Source organism: Colletotrichum costaricense (genome assembly GCF_030867565.1).
Source record: "Colletotrichum costaricense strain IMI 309622 chromosome Unknown Scaffold_14.1, whole genome shotgun sequence".
In the NCBI taxonomy this organism is placed as follows: domain Eukaryota; kingdom Fungi; phylum Ascomycota; class Sordariomycetes; order Glomerellales; family Glomerellaceae; genus Colletotrichum; species Colletotrichum costaricense.
In genome coordinates, this window is record NW_026848243.1 from 854,984 (window position 1) to 875,334 (window position 20,351).

Below are 20,351 nucleotides of genomic sequence, written 5' to 3' on the forward strand. Positions count from 1 at the left end.
TTCACTTTGCTTCCAGCAGGTACGAGGGGATCACTGTAGCGGTAGGTGACAAAGCTCCAAGTGACAAAGCTCCAAGTGACAGGTGGGAGTGGGCTGCCCGGGATTAGTAGAGTAACAGGGTGGCGGGATGCCTGTAGTCGATGGTGCTATTAGAGCCTGGTAGATTTTTGAGGATAACGAACTCAACTCACCTGCGATAACCGAGCTGAACTTCGTTCTATTTTCAAGTGTCTGGATCATGTACCACCTAACATCGGCTTTGAAACGTTCGCTCTGGCCTATAAGGCCAAGGCAATGTTTGACGATAATCGACCACTCCTCCGGGTCATCACCATCCCATATGGTGTCAAATTTGGCGGAGCCTGGGCAAAGGTCCACGGGCTCGACTGGGCTGATGTCCAAGTGACGCAACCAAGCTTGACCATTGCCTGCGCAAACATCTGTCTGAACCCCCAAAGGGCGCAAAGTTTACGCCGGGCAAGGAGTTTGTACAGGCTTGTAATGTGCCTTTCGAGCAGCGCTGTTCGGTCCTCTAGCAGCAACTGTCGCAAGTGAAGAGATACAGCGAAGACCGAGCTTAAATGACAATTCGCCGGCGTAGATGAATTCGGTAGTCATGTCGGACGCCGATCGAACACTGGCATGCGGATGTTTAGGGAAGGTTCCCGTCATGAGGAAGCTCATGATGAGGCCAGAGGCATCAGCATCTTCACTTAGAAACTCGTACTCGCGAGGCAGCGGCTGTTCCTTCTTCCAAGGGTCTCGTCCTAGGCTAAAAATGGGAAAGTTACGAAAATTCTGTGCAACGATGGGTTCCGGAATAGAAAAACGAATTCTCTCCGTAGCTGACATGAAGTAGATTGTGAGGTGCTCGGCATTATGCGGAAACCAAGATCTTGAGAAACATCAGTTGACACGCGACTAAGGTATTCCATATATGAGATCGACTTGCACTAGCCATGAGAGGTGACCAACGTATGTGTTCTCCATATGACCGGGAGACGTCTACGAAGCGAGTCAGACGCGATTTCTATATGAAAACTAGCGGGAGAGACTTACCTTGACGTCAAAAGAAGCTCCGCTGAGCTTCAAAGCCCCTGTATCCGGGCCAACCCTCTCGTACGCGCCGAAGGCCCAGCTGTAGGTCGTCGGGTCTTCAGGTTCTATATCCATATCGTTGATGGTGCTGCTCGATTCACAGGATTGGGAGGCATGACTGATGTGATCTCTACAGAATCATCGAAAGGCACGAGGGAAAGATGGAAAAACCATAGTGGGATTCATCTTGGGATCTTGGTGATGCTGACATATTCAATGCTCGGGAGATGTGGATGGGTAAACGGGGTAGAGAAAACGGGGGTTTGGAAGAAGCTAGAAGAGAGGTTTCGGCGGAAGCAAAGTGTGATTCGGGAGAAATGTCTTATATGATGGTGAACTCATTTTACTGGAGGGTTTCGTACCCAATCCTCTATCTGGCAAGTGCATATAAGGACTTTCTTACAATATTCGAGACAAGCTGCCTGGTCATGAGACCTGGGATCTGCGTACCACAAGGCAGCGGCCCGTTTGGATAAATGTCGCGCGTATTCAACGCAGGGCAGCTGCGAACAAAGGTAAGATGGGATGAAAGTCCTCTTACGTGGATACTGCATTTTGCATTCTCAAAGTGCATTGGCATATTCCACTTGACTCTGGAAACGCCGCCAGCGATGTGGGACAATGCGCCAACGCCGAGCCCAGGGGTTGGGTCCGTTTACATGAGCAACCTCCAGGCACCAAGAAGCAGAGCGGCGAAACCGGTACACACTCCCATCAGCCACTGCAGCGTCTGGAACTTGACCTGCTCAAGCTTCTCGCGCAGCGCCGCCACCTCCTGCTCAATCTTTGTTTCTGTCTCCTTGATCTTGAGCTCCTGGCCGACAGCCTCCTCGCGGATGCGACCCTTCTCCAGGTTCAGATCCAGGCGGACACTGGCCTGCGTCCTGCCGATCTCGTCGCGCAGCCGGGAGCTCAGCTTCGCAATGTCGTTGCCGAGCTTCTCGTGGGACGCGCGCGTCGTGCTCGACTCGGTGCTATCGGCGGACAGGAGTTCGGAGCGCAGCTTGGCAAAGTCGACCTTTTGGGTGTAGGTTGCCTTGGCGGCGTCTTCGCGGAGGACCATGGTTCGGGTGAGGTTCTGTATGCTGCTCTGCTGTTAGAAGGGATAAATATGCTAAATAAGGGCGCTGTCGCATGCCTTTCTTGTATTACATCGTTCAGGACCTTCATCGTGGCCTCGGCCTGCACTTCCGTGAAGCCCTCGCTCTTCATCCGCTGGACGAACTTCAAGGTATCAAAGTGGTGGTCTCTTTGCCTTGAAGGAGTCGCATGGAAGGACCTCGTGAGGCCCGAGCTCGCCAGCATCGAGGCGCGCTCGGTCTTGAAGCCATTGCTGCGGCATCTGGATGGTAAGTTCGAATCGTGGAAAGCACTGGTTCGGGTGTGCATCCGACGGCGCGAGCTCGGAGGGAGTGCCGAAACAGGCCGTAGGGCTTGGGATGCTGTCGCAGGACCAGTCCAGCTGAGTCTAGGAAGCAGGAACCTCGGAAGGGCGTCTACGGCCATTGCTGTCGGTTTGGCCATCTTGTGTGTATGTGTGATTTTGTTGTGTTGGTGTTTGGAGAAGCAATCTCCAATTCCCAATCCCAGGGGAGATTATCTTGGTGCTAGCAGCACGGGCGGGAGATTGGGAATGACTAGCACCCAGTGACGGCATGTCGTTGCAGCTGACCCACTGGGGAGCGCAGCTTGCCGAAGACCGGCCGCGGTTGTCAAACACTTGGAAGGCAGGGGGGCACCGCAAAGGAAGGACCCTTCTTTCCTTTCATTCCCAGTCTTCCTCGTGCCCGCCCATTTGGGTCGTCCAGTCGGGTTGAGTTGATTGGCTGCCTGAGGCACGGACCCTGCCAAAAAATTCTTGCGGCGCACTACAAAACGCGGCCTACGCAGCGCATCTTTACTCTGTTTTCCTCCTTTCTTCTTCATTATTGAACAACGCAAAATAAAACATTCATGTTCTCGTGAAAACAAATGTCTGTTGAGAGGTTCGCTCTTCTGCTGGACCCAGGACCATCGGACACGGAGATCGAAATGGAGAAGGAAGCGAACAATCTTGGGTGCGGTGCCCCTCGGCCTACGGGCACGTGAGGGGGACCGCAATGATTGAGCGTACATACATTCGCCCATCGTAAATACTTGATGGTCACTCTTGATGAGTAGAATTGCCTGCCTTGTAGCATGGCCCATGTGAAATGCACCGGCTTATCAGGTTTTTCAGATCCTGGAATCTTGTCACATTCAGTGCCGTCACAGCTCAAGCTCTGGCTCTGCTGTCGTCCATGTGCTCAACGCAAGATATAGCATCCGCTCTTTCTTGACTCGAGTGTTGATCTTGTCGTAGAGGTTGCTCGAACCCATCTCTATGAAACTCGGTATGGGCCTCGCAAAACATCATGGAGATGCTGGACAATCCGCACTAGCCAGCCGGCACTTTACGTTGCTGGCAGACAAGATATGATGCCCATTCTCGGGAATCCATTGCTCCTTCACCGAGACGAGCGTCTCAATCATATAGGTACCGACTGTCTACCCCTTGTCATCTCGCGGAGACGGGGAGCGTACAACTTGAGGCCCGACCACTATTAAACATATGCAAAAGGCGTCGAGAGGTCCTTTCCTCCATCGCCTATACCATTTTGAAACAAAAGACGATATCCTGAGTCTCATCGGCGGCAAGTAGCCTGTTACGAGAAGAGGAATCAATGGGAGTCTATATTTGTTTTCGTGTTCAGGTTATTGTCGTTTTTGTCCACCTCTTGCTTTGTCGACATCGCCTTGGATGCCGGCTCGATGGCAAAGATTTGAAAGATTTACATGCGAGGGAAGAAAATTGGCTTCATCAAAGTTGATGTGAAGATTCGGCAGTAGTTGCTGTGGAAATCTGGTCGGTCAGACGTCTCATATCAACGAGATAGCGAATCTCAAGCATACATACCTCTAGGCAACGGCCACGAGCAGGTCGCGAGCAGCAGTCTTCGTGGCCTTCAGACCGCGAGAAGCCTTCAATGCGCTGGATCAGCCGAGCGCGTTCAGCAGGCCTGCTTGTGGCCGGTGCAAAATGCCTCGGCCTCAACATCGCCCTTCCAGCACGGCTGCCGATGATCTTCCTATCGCGCCAAACCCCCTCAGCCTCCGTGGCACGGCGCGAAACGGTCTCGGCTGCGACGTGGGCGAGCTCGTTGAGCGCGCGCTCGGCCCGGAACGCGGAGCCGCCCCAGGGCGTAGTGGGCGTGGGAGGCGAGGGCCTATGGTGAGGTTGATAGCGAGGTCGTCCTTTGCGAGGGCGAGGGCGTTGGCGGTGATGGTCAGCATGGCGAAGAGTGAGAGGTCCTCCATGAAGGACAGCACGGAGACCTTGTGGGGAGCGCGTCGGCAGATGTTTGAGAGAGGTGGTTCGATGGAGAGGTCATCGGGCTCTAATCGGTTGAGTTTCGGACTCGTTGCGATTCCCATGTCTGTTGATTGTGTGCTCGCTTGGATGTGAACTGCAATGAATGGGAGGAAAGCAATAGAGCTAGATCTAATTATTGTACTTTGAGGTGAGCATTCACAACTTGGCTTCATAGTCAGAATCTTTGGATTCCGGTGTCTTCGCCATAATCAAAGGTCTTCATCGAGAGATACTTTCGTGGGTTCACAATCTTTGGTGTTGAGGAGTTCTGTTCTGGACTTTGGCAGCAAGCTAAACTCGGCAGACGCCCTTACAAATACCAGTGAGGTTTCTTGGTTCTCTCGAACAGAACACAAGAGACTTGCTAATCTTTTTCTCCCTTTTCCATGGGGATACAGACGGTAGTGAAAAGTAGTTCGAGGACACAAACATTGGGAAATCCAGCACAACATTGGACTGAGTACGATAGAGTTCGGAATCCGAGGTGACAGAGAGTCGAGTGACTCAAATCCCAACCATGCAGCGAAGCCTTAAGTCTTTCTTTGGCGACAGTAGAAGGCTCTGGTCACAGGTAATAGACCATGGAGGATGTTTGGTCGTGGTTTGGAAGCGGCAAGGTTTGTGCTAGGTCGGCCATTGTTATACCGGCTTTTGTGCTCATGAACTCCCTCAACAAGGGCACAGCGGGGAGCAAGGTTTGGGTTAGACGTGTGCATCTAGGCATTGCTTCAATAGAATAGTTGCTTCTTGATTACATCGGCAGGTAAACGCTTTCCAAAAGACAGTGTAACGACACAGCCGATGTAGGGATTGGGCGTTGGTAAGGTCAAATGTACCAAAGGAGTAAGGGGACCCATCACTCGGTGACGAAGGATAGAGACAGGTAATAAAGCAGGGACCGTAAAGTAGGCGATGGGGCTCTCATGTTACACATCTACGTTCGACGAAGAGCAAAGCTTATCATCGAGACGAGTCCATGAAATTGCGACTCTTCATTGCTTGGAACTGAAGGGATTCGAGAATCATTTCAACATCTGTTCCACTAAAACTAGATCCTCTTTATCTTCTCAAGCTTCAAGGTGAAGTCTAGGATAGCACACTCCAATATAGACGAGACCTCTTCCAAGCTCTCGAGAAGATTTGACTGGGGTTTTGAAGAGTCACCGTCAACGTCCCAGACCCTTGCTTCCCCGCGTTATCCATCTGTCCCACCAACACCCTGGGCCCCTGCCTAGCGGCGCGCGTCCGCCGTCAAGGGGTTCACTGGGGACGAACCATTCTAGGTCCAGATGACGGCTCAGAATATCCATCCATCGACGCAAACCTTTAAACCTTTCAAGATCGGGGCAGCACCCTTGTCCAGTCTTTGGCAAAAACCGCAGAAGAAATGTAGGAATCAGTGCTTGAACAATAGTTACCAGATACTCGTTGTGTTGACTCAAGGGAATCATGCCTGGAACGATCCGGGCTCCATTCGTATCTTTTGGTACATACCCTTCTTAACGCGATGCGAGGGTATATTCTTCTTGAGGCTCAAGAAGGGGGCCCTAGGGTCTGTTTCCTGATGGCGCCCCAAGTATGTATGGCCTTTGGGCGGGAGCACGCGGGAGGTTGCTTACCTGTCTACCTGCTTCGGTGCTTCGATGTGTTCATCTAATGTCAGGTAATGGGAAAACAGCCGCGACGATAAAGGCAGACTTGGGAGAGTAATGAGACCTTAACATATATCTTGATCGCTTGCTCATTGAATTCCACACTCCTTCTTCTCGGGTCCGCGTCCAGCCCAGAGTCGTGTCCCAGTCTACGAGTTCCAAAGAACACAGACGATGGAACTTGAAAGCCACTCAGGTCGCGGACATATGAATGAGCCTGAAGGCCCATTCACAGCTAGCAATGACGCTGGCCTTCTCATTTAGGTCGCTTGGAAGGACAGAATGTTGTATACTATGCTGCAACGTGATGAGCGGTGAAACACTGGGCTGGGAAACGAATTCATGTGCGATGAACACAGATACTAATGAGGTGACTCTTGCGTCTCTCAAGAGAGCGCGCATGAATCCACTGGCTTTACTTGTTGATGGGTAATCTGAATCGCTATGGAAGGCGAGGCATGAGCTTCCCAGGCCCGGAAAGCCTGTGGCTTTCACATCGTGATGAGCTCAAAAGAACTTGTGGCAGTTTGCTAGAGAACAGGGAAAACGACTCGGTGGTGTCTCAGGCTTAAATCGGCTTCGGGGGTGTAAGCACTTTTGATATGGGAAATATCTGGCTGGAGGGGAGAAAAGGCGCGTCGCGCTTGGCTGAATGAAAACTGAGCACTAAGTACTGGGTAGATGATGGCGTTGATTTCAGGGGAGGGTGTCCAAGAACATGACGATGTCAGACCTAAGCTGTCTAAGGTAAGTTGGATTGAGATTTAGCGCGGTCAATTGCTCGGAAGCTAAATTTGGAGTCAAGGTAGATTTAGATTGAGATTGCCTGTGGGATGGGGAGTTGGTGAGATTGTGAGCACACCGCCAGTTCTGAGATCTCCAACTCCTCCAAATTGGCAGGTCCAAGAAGGAGGCTCCAAGGTGCGGGCAGTCAACCTAAGCATGTTGGAAGGTGAGGTAGACCCCAAACGGCAGGAGGTTCGGCTCCGGAAATTTACACAAAAGAAAAGTGGCACAATTGCAGACTCGAATTTGAGGCTTTTTTGCTTTACTACCTACCGTGGTTGACCGGCCTGTCGTTGTCCAAGGTAGGCCGGATTCGAGCAGGACAAAAAAAAGGGCAGTCCCGAGCGTCGCACTACTTTTGTCGTGAGACGAGCCTCATTGCTAGTCCATGTCAACTAAGGGACAAGGAGCTTGCGCTAACATCAAGTCGGTCAATTGGTTTTGCTACCTAATGGGTGGTGGAGGCGACTGAGGCGAGCTATGTTATGATGTATGGGTGCTCGAAATGGGGGCGAATTCGAATTGCAGGATGAGATCATCAACTGTGGTGTCGCTAAGTACAGGAGCAAAGTAGGTGTAGGTATCACGGTGCATGACCTCACCTCAAGCGGGCGGCGGCAGCGGCAGGTATTTCAATAACCGCCAAGTGCGACGGTTACACTACGGATAAGACTACGGGGTGCACTGACCTGAGTCAAGTTCCCCAGATTAAGTTCCGAATCCGCCATGTCTTGCTCTCTGGTTCGGGGGTCTCAAAGGAAACTCAATGTTTACTTACCCCAAGTTCTGAGGTTTGGACAATAAATACCTATCCACTGAGGACAACTAACTGTACGTGGCCGTGCCGGATGGATCTCCAAGGCTTCACCAACATGACGACACCTCATGCATGGATATCGGGATGATGAACGTGGGGAGGCAAAGAAGGGGATAAGTATTCGGTCTGCGTGTGTTAGGATCTTGTTACTGTAAGGATGATGAGATGCTTCTTGCTGCTTGCACGTGTGTGGCCAACGGTCAAGCGCCGATCATGAACCGGTCAGGCGGTGAGGTGCATGCATTTTGGTGGGGCGGTGTCGCGGGCCGCCAATGCCGTTATTTCTTGCCCGCTGTGCTTGCTGCAGTTGCTGCTGCTAAGGCAAGTCACTACTGCCCTCCACCTGCCTGCGTTACTGCGTATTATGTACCGAGTAGCGGACGGGAATTACTTGCCTTTCCCAAGCCTCCCCTATTGCCTCCATTGACCCCCATTTATCACTCCCCAGGCCATTACTTCCCCATTGCCCTGCGATTTGCGGCTTGAGCTGCCCCCCAAGCTTGTAAAGGCCAAGAGCCCACCCCAAGGAAGGCCCCAACCTCTCTCCACGACCCCGCAGTAATTTACATGGTGCCAAAATCGTCATCCCGATCCTCTTTCTTCTTTTCCTCCCATAACCTTACTCTGCGTACCTTACTCTCTCCAACATTCCAACCTCTGAGAAGTGTAGGAGAAACACCAAGACATCCAGACAAAGGAGACTCTCACGATACCTACGATACCACACCATGGCTCCATCAAAACGAAAAGACCCCAAAGCATTTCCTACGCGCCAGCTGGCCGTTCTCGGTACGCCCATCCCCATCCTCTCTCTTCCAACTTTCCCCTCCGTCTCATTCTCGACAAACTCAGATAAGGAATCTCTTCTTCTTATCAGCGCTGTCCAGTGCCATTCAATGGAACACACTGCGACTGTGGGCTAACGCGCGCGTCACAAACATATAGCGATATGTCGATTCTCCGAGCCCATCGCCTTCAATTCGATCTTGGCCTACACCTATAAGATGGTCAAGGATCTCGGCATGGAGGAAGACGCCGGTTTCTACGCTGGTCTTTTGATCTCCGCATACGCCGTCGCCGAGGCCATCACCTCAATGGGATGGGGAACCCTGTCCGATCGCATTGGTCGCAAACCAGTCGTGCTATTTGGTCTCGTCGGTGTCGCCATCTCGAGTCTGATTTTTGGTTTCGCAAAGACGTATTGGGTTGCCCTACTCGCCCGTTTTGTTGGTGGCGCTCTCAACGGCAACGTTTCCGTTATGCAGACCATGGTGGCAGAAATGGTCAAAAATCCCGACCATGAGCGTGAGTCTCCCTCTTTCTCTCTCTCTCTATGCCGGTGTAATTATCGGCGCAAATTGCGGCGAACGACAGCGTACTGATTTTTTTTTGTTGGGGAAACAGCCAAGGCCTACGCCGTCCAACCCTTCGTATGGACACTGGGCGGCATTATTGGCTCTGCCATGGGCGGTTTCCTCGCCCAACCCGCCGTCTACTACCCTTCGGTCTTCTCTGAGGATGGCATTTTCGGCCGGAATCCCTACTTGCTTCCGAATCTCGTGTCCATGGCAGCAATCTCCCTGGCCGTCTTGCAGGGCGCTTTCTTTTTGGAGGAGACTCTCGAATTCGAGGAGGACGATGACCTCCACAATGGTCGCAATAGCGTCGCCGTGGACGATGATGACGCCGTCGATGAGACCACGCCCCTGCGCCGCGCACCCATCCGGACCTTCAACCCGCGACGTTCCATTTCCACTAGCCATTCGCGACCGCGCTTCGCCGAATCGAGCTTGCCTTTGCCATTCGAGCACGACTTTGACCTCAGGAGATCGTCCTTTGGAACGGTACACTCAATCAAGGTCATCCCCGAAGACCTGCGCCAACACCTCCTGAACTCGCGTGCCCAGGCGACGGGGCAGAAGAAGGTCAAGACGTTCAACAAGACCGTCGTCATGCTTATCATTGCCTTCATCATCTTCTCGTACCACCAGATGGCCGCCGGTACTCTATTGCCCACGTATCTGCTCGACGATCCTTCCGACCTGAAGCATCCGCGCGGACAACTCGATTTCCGGGGCGGTCTGGGATACTCCCTCCACGATGTCGGTGTGTATCTGGCCATCAACGGTGTCCTTGGACTGCTCATCCAGGGTCTTATTTTCCCCATCTTTGTAGAACGCGTCGGTGTTTGGGGCTCCTTCATTTCCATGATTATCGTATACCCAACTGCGTATTTGCTGCTGCCCTTCTTGTCCGCCCTACCTGAAAGCCTCACCGAGGCTGGTATCTGGTTCTCCCTCATCATGCAGAGTTTCTACGGCATCATCATTGGCCCCGTTACCCTGATCCTGATCAAGAACGCGACGCCCACTTCGCAAGCCCTCGGAAAGGTCAATGGCGTAGCCATGTCCGGTGCCTGTCTGGCGAGAACTGTCTCCCCGCCTCTCGTGGGAATCATTTACAGTTTCGCTGGTTCTGCTGCCGCCTGGTTTAGCTGTGCCCTCTTCGCCGTCATCGGACTAATCCAGGTCATCTGGGTGCCCAAGAAGCACATCGACGTGGACCACGTGGAGATTGACAATGCCATTTCGAGACGTTTCTCGGTTACGTCCATGAGGAGAGACAGCATCGAATCAACCCGTGGCCGCCGCCCGAATGGTATTGTTTAGGTGGATTATGACGAAGCTTCGAAATGTCTGCACCTACCGGGGCGAGGGGGAGTTTCCCAACGACCATCCTGATTATTTTGGCTTCTTTGACCCTTCCATCTTTCTCACCATACCTTTGTTGCGTTCAATGGCATTGGCATATGTGCGAAGCTGTGCAACAACATTCCTCATTTAATGAGCCTTTTGGTAACGGTCTATCATGGGGTGTTTTGATATTCATTTGATCTTTGTTGTTTTTGGTTTTGATATACGCGCCCATGGTCTTATGAAACTATTTTCCAGAATGGAATGCAGGCGTTCTATATATACACGATTCTGCTTATTTTGTTGGACAACATTTACGAATGATTGTTTACTTTGCGGGAGTTAGCCACGCATACGAATTGACTTTATTCCATCCCTCCCGATCCTTGATTTTATCGAACGTGTGTCTACGGCCTGTGGAGAACAGACGACGGAACAAACCCTGGCAGCTGTGGAAATCAGATGGTCATCCGGACAAACAACATTGGCAGAATTTCTGACGTACACGGTTGCATTATCCGCGCTAAAGTAAATTCTAAGTAATAACCGCGCAGGTCATAGCTTTGCGATAAGTGTAGCAGCTAGCTAGACTCAGCTCGTGTTAGTGGATTCAGTGTTTGTTCTGCTCGGCTGCAGAAGACATGTGAGAGACCAAGGTAAGATGGTATAAGCTGCGACCTGTCTACCTTACTAAGAGAGACTCTACATCATGACATGTAATCAAACACTAGGCTTTCAAGAATAGTACCGCATAGGCCCTCATGCTCGATGTCGAGATGTTGCTCAGTAGGATATTGACAATTGTGTACCAGAAGACTTCACCCGTATTATCTTCTATGCCTCATTCAGATAAAAATGACTTACCAAAGCATCACTTTGAAAAGTTCACTATAGTATCGAATAGTCGGTTTTCCACCTACTCCATGATGGTCTGTCACCACAAGCCTACTCGGTGCTCTTGCAAAACCTGCAGTCCGTTGTGTCCCGTCACTGCCATCAATCACATCATCAGAGCTGCAAAACTTCTACCATGGACGGTCTGTGACATGAGCAATATATGAGTTAAGACTTATATCCATATGTCCGCATTACTGCACCAACTTTGGCTGATGAAGAAGGAGAGAAGACTCTTGATAAATCAACTTTCTGAGTTTCTGCAAATCTTTACTGTGTTACCTAGTTTGAGTCTATCTTAATAAGCTTTGAAGAAGAAAATGTTTCAAACTTTGGTACTCTGTGGTCGCTCTTGAGGAGTCGTTGTTAAGCATGTTGGTTAATCCCAACTGCATTCTTTCCGCGATAGTACCTGTCTATCATCAGCCTCTACAGGCTTTAATCTACCTAAATGATGGGAAGTTGAAGACTCCCCAACTTATAGTTGTATCAAAATTGACTTTCTTTTCTCGGTGCAATATCTCACAAAGCAAGGACTCGATTCTTTGGGTATACCAAGGTACGGGTGGTCAATGGCATATGCCACCTGCGATACGTGTCTCCGCCTGCGATCGTGGAGGATCGCGATATGGTTGCAACGGAACAGATCAAGGCCTGTTCCCCGTATGCGGATCAAGGGGTCGCCTGTGACCGGGGCATAAGTGGAACTGGCATGCTTTATTCCTTTCTGATGGTACCTTATGGTTTGATAGCGTTGCCTGCCATGCCCAAATCATGAGGAATGAGGCAAACGAAACGCGCCGAAACTTGAGAGCTTGCAAAGGACGTCTGGGTCATTGAGAACCATTTCTTGCAAAAAGTTTGATGTTACCTTTGATTTCTTTATGGTACTTAAATAATGCGAGAAAACACGCTTGCTAGTTCGCTCTGAACACCTTGAAATTCAAAATGGTATCATGTGAAAAAATGCCCTGTGATCTCCCTCCAGTCCTCCTCCCTCACATGTTGTCCTCAAACATCCTGCTTCCTCTCCTTGTCCGTCGGATCTGTCCACGACTCGGGCTCACTCGGCGTCGCGGCATGCAGCGTCCTCCCCTTGGACACAACGCCGCCCGGATCGAGTATGTTCTCCGTACTATCCTCCGGCTTCGTCGTCAAACTCCCGCCACTCACAGACGTCCCGTCCGCGTCCCGGTTGTCGATCCCCGTGCCCAGCGGCTGCATCCCGCTCCTCCTCGTCCCCCACGTCTGCAGCGCATACTTTGAACTCTTTGGTCTCGAGGCGCCGCCGCCGCCGCCGGTGGTGCTGCCCGCGTTGCGGCTCCGCTCGGCAAAGTACTTCACCATGGGCGCCAGCGTCGGGACGCACGAGATGATGATGCCGATGCAGGTCTCGACGACGGACCACTGGATCGATTTCGCCGAGTCGAGGTAGTTTACGAGGTTTTTTATGGTTTGGATTCGGATGGCTTGGATTATTGTGACGAAGATGCCGAGGATGAAGAGTGCGAGCAGGACGATTTTTTTGCGTTTTTGGATTTGGGATTTGAGGATTACGGGGAAGGGGAGGAACATTCTGTGTTTTCACAGTCTGTCATCAGCGACAATGTCTCGGGAGGCACGTGTATACAACGCGTGGATGATGAATCTGGGACTTACATGATGACGTCAAATACGATGGTCAAGGATGAGAAAGTTAGGTAGAATGTGATTGCGTCTACGCAGTGACCTTCGTTTACTGGGATCAATGGATCGTACTGCTTCTCAATCTGGTCGCGCGTTGCCCTGTGTTAGTCGACACATGGCCTCGGCAGAAGGGGGGGATGTTGAGAAAGACTAACTGGTGTGCATAGGAAGATGAAGACGCACATGAAGGCAATGTGTCCCATCGTACAAGCTACCGCTACGATGATGGTGCCAATCTTGTAGCCGCCGGCCGGGAAGAATCGCAGATAGGAGAACAGCAGGCTCATCTTGAAGCCCCAGATGCCGAGGACGTAGCTGATGATGCATTGTCAGCTGAGTCCGTACTTATTTGTAGTTCACATTGTACGCTGCAAGGGTAGTTTGGAAGATACTTACAATGGACCGCCAATGAATTGAAGCTATCGGAATGACAATTAGCAAATGTTGAGTAGATTCCACGGCTTGTACGTCTTCTTACTTTGCCAAAGGGAAGCACATTTTGCGGAGGCATGTCCTCAAGTCTGGTGATTCCCAAGCCCCATTTTGTCTCTACACTTCGGTCAGATTTGAGTCTGTAACTAGCTCAACAAAAGAGGGATTCCTACGTATTACACTGCAGACTGTGTAGCCGCAAGCCCCGAGCTAAAGGCTTTCGTCAGGATTCAAAGAAACTGTCAAAAAGGGATCGAGACTTTGATGTTGACTTACCCAGGAGACGACGATCACCCAGTCATCTAGAGATTCGCTTTGTTAGTCATTGCCCTGCGCGATAGACCCCTGCCTGGCATCCTTCGAGTCCGATCCCACATACCGTAGCCAACAGCCTTGACCAGCGTCGTCCGAACATACCACCGCAAACACACCAACAAGAGCGCAATGATGGTAAAAGTCAGGCAAACTGCCGTTATTCGTGGTCCATCGGTCGGTACATCATCAGGCGTATTGTACGTCCAGCCAGTCATGATTGGATCCAGGAGGTTCGGTTGACGACGGCAAGGAAATAGCCCAGTAGAAAGGAGGACGGGGGACGACGAATTATCAAATCTGGGACCACTGACCTTAAAGATAAGTATAGGACAGCGCACGTCAGGTATACTCGCACTAGTAAGAGAAGGTAAAATCCATTTTCTGCTGCTTGCCCTTCTTCTTTCTCCACGTACTCATAAAAGCCCGTCTCCGAACCCAGTGGTGTGGCAGACCCTTGCTGCATCACATTTCGTTGCGGCTGCGGCACTGCATGTGTGAGGCGTCGAAATTGCGCGAGTGGCTTGCTGAAGAGATTCGGGCTTTCCAAATTCTCCACATATGCCGGGGCGGTAATTGACGAATACCCAGTTTCCCCCCAGCTCCCCTTCTCTTGTCTCTATCTCGTACCTTACTTTGTAAGGATACTCTAGGCTCACCGGCGCGGCGCCTACGAAGATCAAAGGGAACACCCAGCCGGGCGGGAAGGATGCAGCAGCGTCGTTTCGACGGTGCAATCTGCGTGCGCATCTGCCGCATGCGTAGTCACTAGTCGGCGAAGGCAGAAGCTTAAGCTCGTGGCCACCATGCGGGGACGACAAGTCCTGAGTACTGACGTTATGGCAGGGTGTGACATAGTTTAGCGTCGGCGATGGCTTGTTGGACTATGGCTTTGTTCCTGGAGATCAGGCTTCAAATTCCAAAGAGCTCGCCGAACGGCGCGCGTTATGTCTCACTCATAGAGCCAGACAGCACAAATCACACCTTGCCTGGATCTGTGTCTCGACTCTCGAGGGGGCCTGGGGGTGGCCATCTCTCCTCCCTGTTTGTCATCCGCCACCAGGAGTTCAGGCTCCCCCAAGATCTTATGTCTGTGAGACCCTCGCAATGATGCGCGACTATGCAAAACACACCATCCAAGACACTGCTCGTATCCCTCACGCTCATCTATTTTCAAACTTTCGCCTCGCTTTTCCTGGCCCGCTCAAGGCCTAGGCAAGTGGACGGAACATCTGATCGATGATCGATCAAATCGGTTCCCCAAGAAAGCCCGTGTTCCCGCCGTCCTATCCATTGCACGTACGACGATACGACCAGAGAGGGAGGGAAGAAAAAATAATCACCCTAGCAAGCTGGGGTTCACAAGCACCGGCAGGGCATAAAAAACGAAATGAACGACAGGGCCGCCTTTTGTGATATCTGATCTTTACAGAGGGCTTTCAACCTGTAGAAACCCCAGTCCTTCGAGATTAAGGTTTCGCGGATGACCCAGGTCCGTCCCGCCCAGGCGTTCACGAGTCAAGCGCGGGCAGGGGTGCCGAGATGCGGCGAGCCCGGCGAGGCAAATCGGGAGGCCGGACCACCCCCGGATGTGGGTCCCCCGCGCCGCGACCCTTGCCCGTTCACTTCAATACCATAAACCACCCCCCGCGCGCGGTTCCCACCGCCAAGATGAAGAAGTGCGGTTTTACACCGTTGGTTCAAGGGTTCGCAGCGGAAACACGGCGTTTGGATTTCTCCATTTGACTGGTTTACCGAGGAGTAGGCGGACCGAGGGACAGAGATTTCCCACATCTTACGGAGTACTATATGGTATCCGTGGTGCCCGGCTTTACTGCGTATGCCCGCAATTTGTTGTTGGTTCCAACGACTGGCCCGCCTGCATATTGAGGATGCAAGGTACGAATCGTCAGCAAAAATGAGCCGACCAACGGCAGACGGCACCGGCTTGCGGGGGGGCGCAGCGGTTTACCCCGACGAACCCCCGGAGATCATGTCCAGAATTGTGCAAAACCGCGCAGAAAGTGCTGGTCATTGAGTGGGAATATCGCGCCCTCTTGTATCTTTGCCCGGTGGACAAGACGGCAACACAGATTGAGGCAATTTAGTAAAGGGAAGAAAGAGTCCACTTTGGGCAGCGTCGCATATACAATATCAGAGCATCTGCCTCGTGTGAAACTTTTCCAAAGTGGTTTGTGTCTCTTTTGGCCCCCTCTCACCCCCTCTCCGCCTTTTCGCTCTCGCGACATCCTCCTTCCTCCGCCTCCTTTTCTGAGTTTTTACTGCTCGGACTGTGCAGCGATCTGCGAGGAAGCTAAGAGCCTAGCCTAGAGAAAGCACGTTCCTCTCTCGAAATAACCTTACCCCCATTGCCAAGATGCGCGTCTCGATCCTCGCTTCCTTGGCCCTGGCCGGCGGAAGCGCTTCCGTCGCCGCCAGGTGCTCGGGCCTGGGCAGCTCCTCGACAAACTCGACGACGACGGCGCCTTCGTGCAAGTATCTGCCCGGAGACGCGGGATGGCCCTCTGCGAACACCTGGGCGCAGCTCAACGAGACCGTTGGGGGACGTCTGGTCGCTACCGTCCCGCTGGGAAGCGCATGTCACGGCGATGCTTACAACGCGACTGAGTGCGCTCGTCTTCAGGAGGCGTGGCTCTATTCGGAAGTCCAGTGAGTTTGCTATTCTCGCTCTGTCTCTTTTACCTCGTAGTCTTTCTCGCTTGCTTTCTTCCTCCCTCCGGCTCAAGTTCAGCTTGCAGTCACACCTCCCTCTTTGAGGAGTTGCGTGACCCAAACCCGCGTCCCGCGCGTGTGAGAGATATCATGGACAAGGACTAATGACTCGCGTACAACTTCGCAGCATGGAGTCCTCCTCCTCGGTTATGGCCCCCCTGTTCGCCAACGCCAGCTGCGACCCTTTCACGGCGCAAGACGTCCCTTGCACCTTGGGTAACTATGTCAGCTACGCAGTGAACGCCTCTGGGCCCGCGGACGTCCAGGCCGCGCTCAAGTTCGCGGATGAAAAGAATGTGCGTTTCATCATCCGCAACACGGGTCACGACTACAACGGCCGGTCGACCGGTGCCGGTGCCCTGGCCATCTGGACCCACTACCTGAAGGGAACCGAGATCGTGGACTGGGATGATGAGCATTACGCCGGCAAGGCCCTCAAGGCTGGCGCGGGCGTGCAAGGCTTCGAGGCCATCGCCGCCGCCAACGAAGCTGGGCTTGCCGTCGTTACGGGAGAGTGTCCTACCGTTGGCATTGCTGGAGGCTATGTTCAAGCCGGCGGCCACTCTGCTCTTAGCACCATCTACGGCCTGGCCGCCGACAACACCCTCTCCTTCGAGGTCGTCACCCCGACGGGAGAGCTCCTCACGGCCTCGAGAGCAGAGAATGAAGACCTGTACTGGGCCCTGAGCGGAGGCGGCGGCGGCAACTACGGAGTCGTCACCTCCATCACCACCCGCGCCCACCCCGACGCCCCCGTCAGCGGTGCCAAGTTCGCCGTCACCGTCGCCGACAACGAGACGCTGTACCAAGTCATTGACGCCTTCCACGCCGCTCTCCCGGCCATCGTCGACTCGGGCGTCATGATCATCTACTTCTTCGGCCCGGGCTTCCTCCAGTCCCCGGCCATGACGGCCTACAACAAGACCCAGGCCGAGGTTGAACAGATCCTCCAGCCCTTCACCGACTCCCTCGCCCAGCTCAACATTACCCTCCAGCCGAACCTCACCTCCTTCGACAGCTACCGCGACCACTACAACAACTACTGGGGCCCCCTTCCCTCCGGCAACATCCAAGTCGGCACCCAGCTCTTCGGCGGCCGTCTCCTGCCCCGCGCCGTCCTCCCCGACTTCGGCCCCACCGCGCGGCAGCTGGTCGAGCTGGGCGTCACCTACATCGGCGTCGGCCTCAACGTCTCGCACTTTGGCCACGACGGCGCTGACGAGAGCGCCAAGTTCAACGCCGTCCTGCCCCAGTGGCGCGACTCCATCGTCCAGGTCTCCCTGACCCTCCCCTGGAGCTTCGAGGTGCCCTTTGAGGACATGGTGGCCGAGCAGACGCGCATGACCGAGGTTGTGCAGCCCGTCATCGAGGCGGCTACCCCGGGCGCGGGCGCGTACATTAACGAGGCCGATTTCCAGCAGAAGGATTGGCAGGAGACGTTTTACGGCGTAAACTACGAGGCTCTGCTGGGCATCAAGAACAAGTACGACCCCAAGGGTCTGCTGTATAACGTGGCCGCTGTCGGTAGCGAGGCTTGGACTGTGGATAGCAACGGACGCATGTGCAAGAGCAGCTAACTTGCTAAGAATAATGCCTCGCGCAAGGTCAAGGTCGCTCAAGCGCCACTAAAACTCTAAATGTATAATGTGTACCTACTTATAGTAATATGCTATGAACATGACCTTTTTCTACGCGTCGATGATTTCTCATTTTTTTGTTGGATATCAACATAGCTAATTTCATCGACAACACCTGGTGAATTTAACAGTGACCTCTTATAGACGGGCGCGATGGGGTATTATGCTAACCAGCGGCCTTGAGTAAAGCGTCGGACAATTTCTGTTTCACACACCTTGATAAACCATTTGCTTCCCTAGAATGCTGGAAGAGCTTTGTTGCTCGAAATGTTTATTCGACCATGCTACAAAAGTGTCTGAATACCGATTTTCAGATTTGTACCTGTCTATCGGTGGCCTTGATTTTGTCAAAGCAATATCATCTTCCAAGACTATGATCACAGGGATATCTGGACAAGAAAACATCTTATCTTTGCAGCAAACTCGATGGACCGTCCGCATCTATCGAGCTTGTTGTATTGGTATACCATCTACAACCGTAAATTTGATAACTACTGTAAGTAACTGTTTGGATTGGTTCCCAATATGATCATTATGAATTTTAATGATCAAGTAACAAGATCTATCCCCCAAACGGGACATTTGTCATGATCAGGCCAAGGTACCAGGGCACATACAATAAGTCAACATTCACACAAGAGCACCAAAGTACACTCGTTCAACAACCGACCACCATCACAATTCGCTCTCTAACATCCCTCCTCAAATCCAAAAACCCAGAGACCTCAATCAACCCAATCCACCTCAATCTCAACTTCCTCCCCCTCCATGACCCCCTTCCCACTTCTCACAAGCTCCCGATACATAACTCCCTGCAACCTCTCCGCAAACCTCGCCTCCCCATCCACCTCAACCCCCAAATCCCTCCCACAGAAAATCATACTCATGAACCCTTTCTTCGCCAACCTCGCCACATCGGCATCGGTATCGTGACTCAGCTCCTGGAGACGGCGTCGCCAGCGCAGCCAGTGGGACATGCTGAACTCGTCGCGCTGGGTTTCTGCGGTGACTTGGTCCGTTGAAGGACCATCGGCCCGCGAGATCGGATCCATTGCCGCGGTAGTGGTAGGATCAAGCCCAGCTGCCGCGGGAGAAGGACAGCAACGCGCGAGGAGGGCATGTGACGCGTGCTCCAACCATACTTCAACCGCAGGTACTAAGTTCCTCGACACAATCTCACGCCTATCCCCGTCTCCCCCCAAAGCCCTCTCAAAAACCCAAAACGCAGTCCCAGCAACAGACTCTCCACACAACCCCCTCGCCAACACCCTCGCAGAAAACGCCGCAAGATCCCGACTTTTCCGCGTCGCCGCCGCGCTCGGCAAGTCTGCTGCGACGAGCTGCTCCCACGCGAGCTGTAGACTCTGCCCGAACCCATACGACCCCCAACCACCACCACCGGCAATACCCCCAACGATACCATGAAGCCGTCTATAAGCCCCGTCAAACTCCCTCGTCCACGCCAGCAAACCTACGAGACGATCGTGAAACGCGTCGGCTGCGTCGATTACCTGCGCTGTGGACGTGAACATTCCCCAGAGGACATTGAGACCTTGCTGGGCGAGATCGTCTGTCTCTGTTTCTGGATCCATGTTTGCTTCTACCGCATGACTATCTCTCTCCTCTCGCTCCCCTCTTGGACTCTCGTCCGTCTGAGCGACTTCAAGATGGGAGTGGGAGGCGTGAGCGGCGGCTTTGAGAAATTGAAACGCGAAACCCTGGATCGAGGTCAAGAGTTCCTGTCGTTCTCTGGCGGTGGACGGTGGAGAGGCCAAGTCTGCGGCGAAGCCTGCGCGCGCCTCGGCTAGGAAGGATGCTGTATTTGGGGTGGCGGAGATGAGGTGCGTGGAGGACGACATTTCTGTTTGCCGTTGTATGTTCTTGAAGTGTTGGTGACGGCGACCAAAGTTGGTGACGCGAAGAGGGGGGCAAAGGATATTGGGGATGCGTACACAGGGAAGCAAATGTGCAAAGCTTTTCTTGTATTTGGCGCTCCTTAGGTCAAGAAAAGTAGAGAATAAGTGTTATCAAGTTTCCGTCTTCTTAGTAGTACGGACGCAGGAGAGCTTTAATATAGAAAAGTCGGGATCCCATTTCTGTGGTCTTCAGGCAGCCGTTGTAGTCAGCTCACGTGACATCATAGGCACCAGGCCTCCTTGAATTTTCTCATGATGATGTATTTGACGTGATAATTCTGATGTTAGGAATCTGACCAAAGGT

The 20,351-nt window shown here is 52.7% G+C and overlaps 8 protein-coding genes across 8 annotated transcripts; 2 read left to right on the forward strand and 6 right to left on the reverse strand.

Moving 5' to 3' along the window:
• Positions 1-468: 468 nt before the first annotated feature.
• CCOS01_12179 (uncharacterized protein) lies at positions 469-1,173 on the reverse strand (the record flags this gene model as incomplete). The annotated part of the gene is made up of 3 exons (XM_060460328.1): positions 469-750; positions 976-1,005; positions 1,060-1,173. The coding sequence occupies 3 exons, from the start codon at positions 1,171-1,173 to the stop codon at positions 469-471; spliced, it is 426 nt and encodes a 141-aa protein (XP_060309271.1).
• A 580-nt stretch (positions 1,174-1,753) lies between these two features.
• On the reverse strand, positions 1,754-2,622 carry CCOS01_12180 (uncharacterized protein; the record flags this gene model as incomplete). The annotated part of the gene is made up of 2 exons (XM_060460329.1): positions 1,754-2,191; positions 2,251-2,622. 2 exons carry the CDS (start codon positions 2,620-2,622, stop codon positions 1,754-1,756), a joined length of 810 nt encoding a protein of 269 aa, XP_060309272.1.
• A 72-nt stretch (positions 2,623-2,694) lies between these two features.
• CCOS01_12181 (uncharacterized protein) lies at positions 2,695-3,225 on the reverse strand (the record flags this gene model as incomplete). The annotated part of the gene is made up of 1 exon (XM_060460330.1): positions 2,695-3,225. One exon carries the CDS (start codon positions 3,223-3,225, stop codon positions 2,695-2,697), a length of 531 nt encoding a protein of 176 aa, XP_060309273.1.
• A 499-nt stretch (positions 3,226-3,724) lies between these two features.
• On the reverse strand, positions 3,725-4,508 carry CCOS01_12182 (uncharacterized protein; the record flags this gene model as incomplete). Its single annotated transcript, XM_060460331.1, has 3 exons — positions 3,725-3,808; positions 4,034-4,343; positions 4,447-4,508. The coding sequence occupies 3 exons, from the start codon at positions 4,506-4,508 to the stop codon at positions 3,725-3,727; spliced, it is 456 nt and encodes a 151-aa protein (XP_060309274.1).
• Positions 4,509-8,472: 3,964 nt separating this feature from the next.
• On the forward strand, positions 8,473-10,413 carry CCOS01_12183 (major facilitator superfamily transporter; the record flags this gene model as incomplete). The annotated part of the gene is made up of 3 exons (XM_060460332.1): positions 8,473-8,533; positions 8,690-9,049; positions 9,149-10,413. 3 exons carry the CDS (start codon positions 8,473-8,475, stop codon positions 10,411-10,413), a joined length of 1,686 nt encoding a protein of 561 aa, XP_060309275.1.
• Positions 10,414-12,342: 1,929 nt separating this feature from the next.
• Positions 12,343-13,979, reverse strand: CCOS01_12184 (uncharacterized protein; the record flags this gene model as incomplete). The annotated part of the gene is made up of 8 exons (XM_060460333.1): positions 12,343-12,907; positions 12,991-13,100; positions 13,173-13,332; positions 13,414-13,436; positions 13,496-13,566; positions 13,623-13,659; positions 13,726-13,751; positions 13,829-13,979. 8 exons carry the CDS (start codon positions 13,977-13,979, stop codon positions 12,343-12,345), a joined length of 1,143 nt encoding a protein of 380 aa, XP_060309276.1.
• A 2,159-nt stretch (positions 13,980-16,138) lies between these two features.
• Positions 16,139-18,071, forward strand: CCOS01_12185 (FAD binding domain-containing protein; the record flags this gene model as incomplete). Its single annotated transcript, XM_060460334.1, has 2 exons — positions 16,139-16,431; positions 16,622-18,071. 2 exons carry the CDS (start codon positions 16,139-16,141, stop codon positions 18,069-18,071), a joined length of 1,743 nt encoding a protein of 580 aa, XP_060309277.1.
• Positions 18,072-18,856: 785 nt separating this feature from the next.
• On the reverse strand, positions 18,857-19,990 carry CCOS01_12186 (uncharacterized protein; the record flags this gene model as incomplete). The annotated part of the gene is made up of 1 exon (XM_060460335.1): positions 18,857-19,990. The coding sequence occupies one exon, from the start codon at positions 19,988-19,990 to the stop codon at positions 18,857-18,859; it is 1,134 nt and encodes a 377-aa protein (XP_060309278.1).
• Between the last annotated feature and the right edge of the window lie 361 nt (positions 19,991-20,351).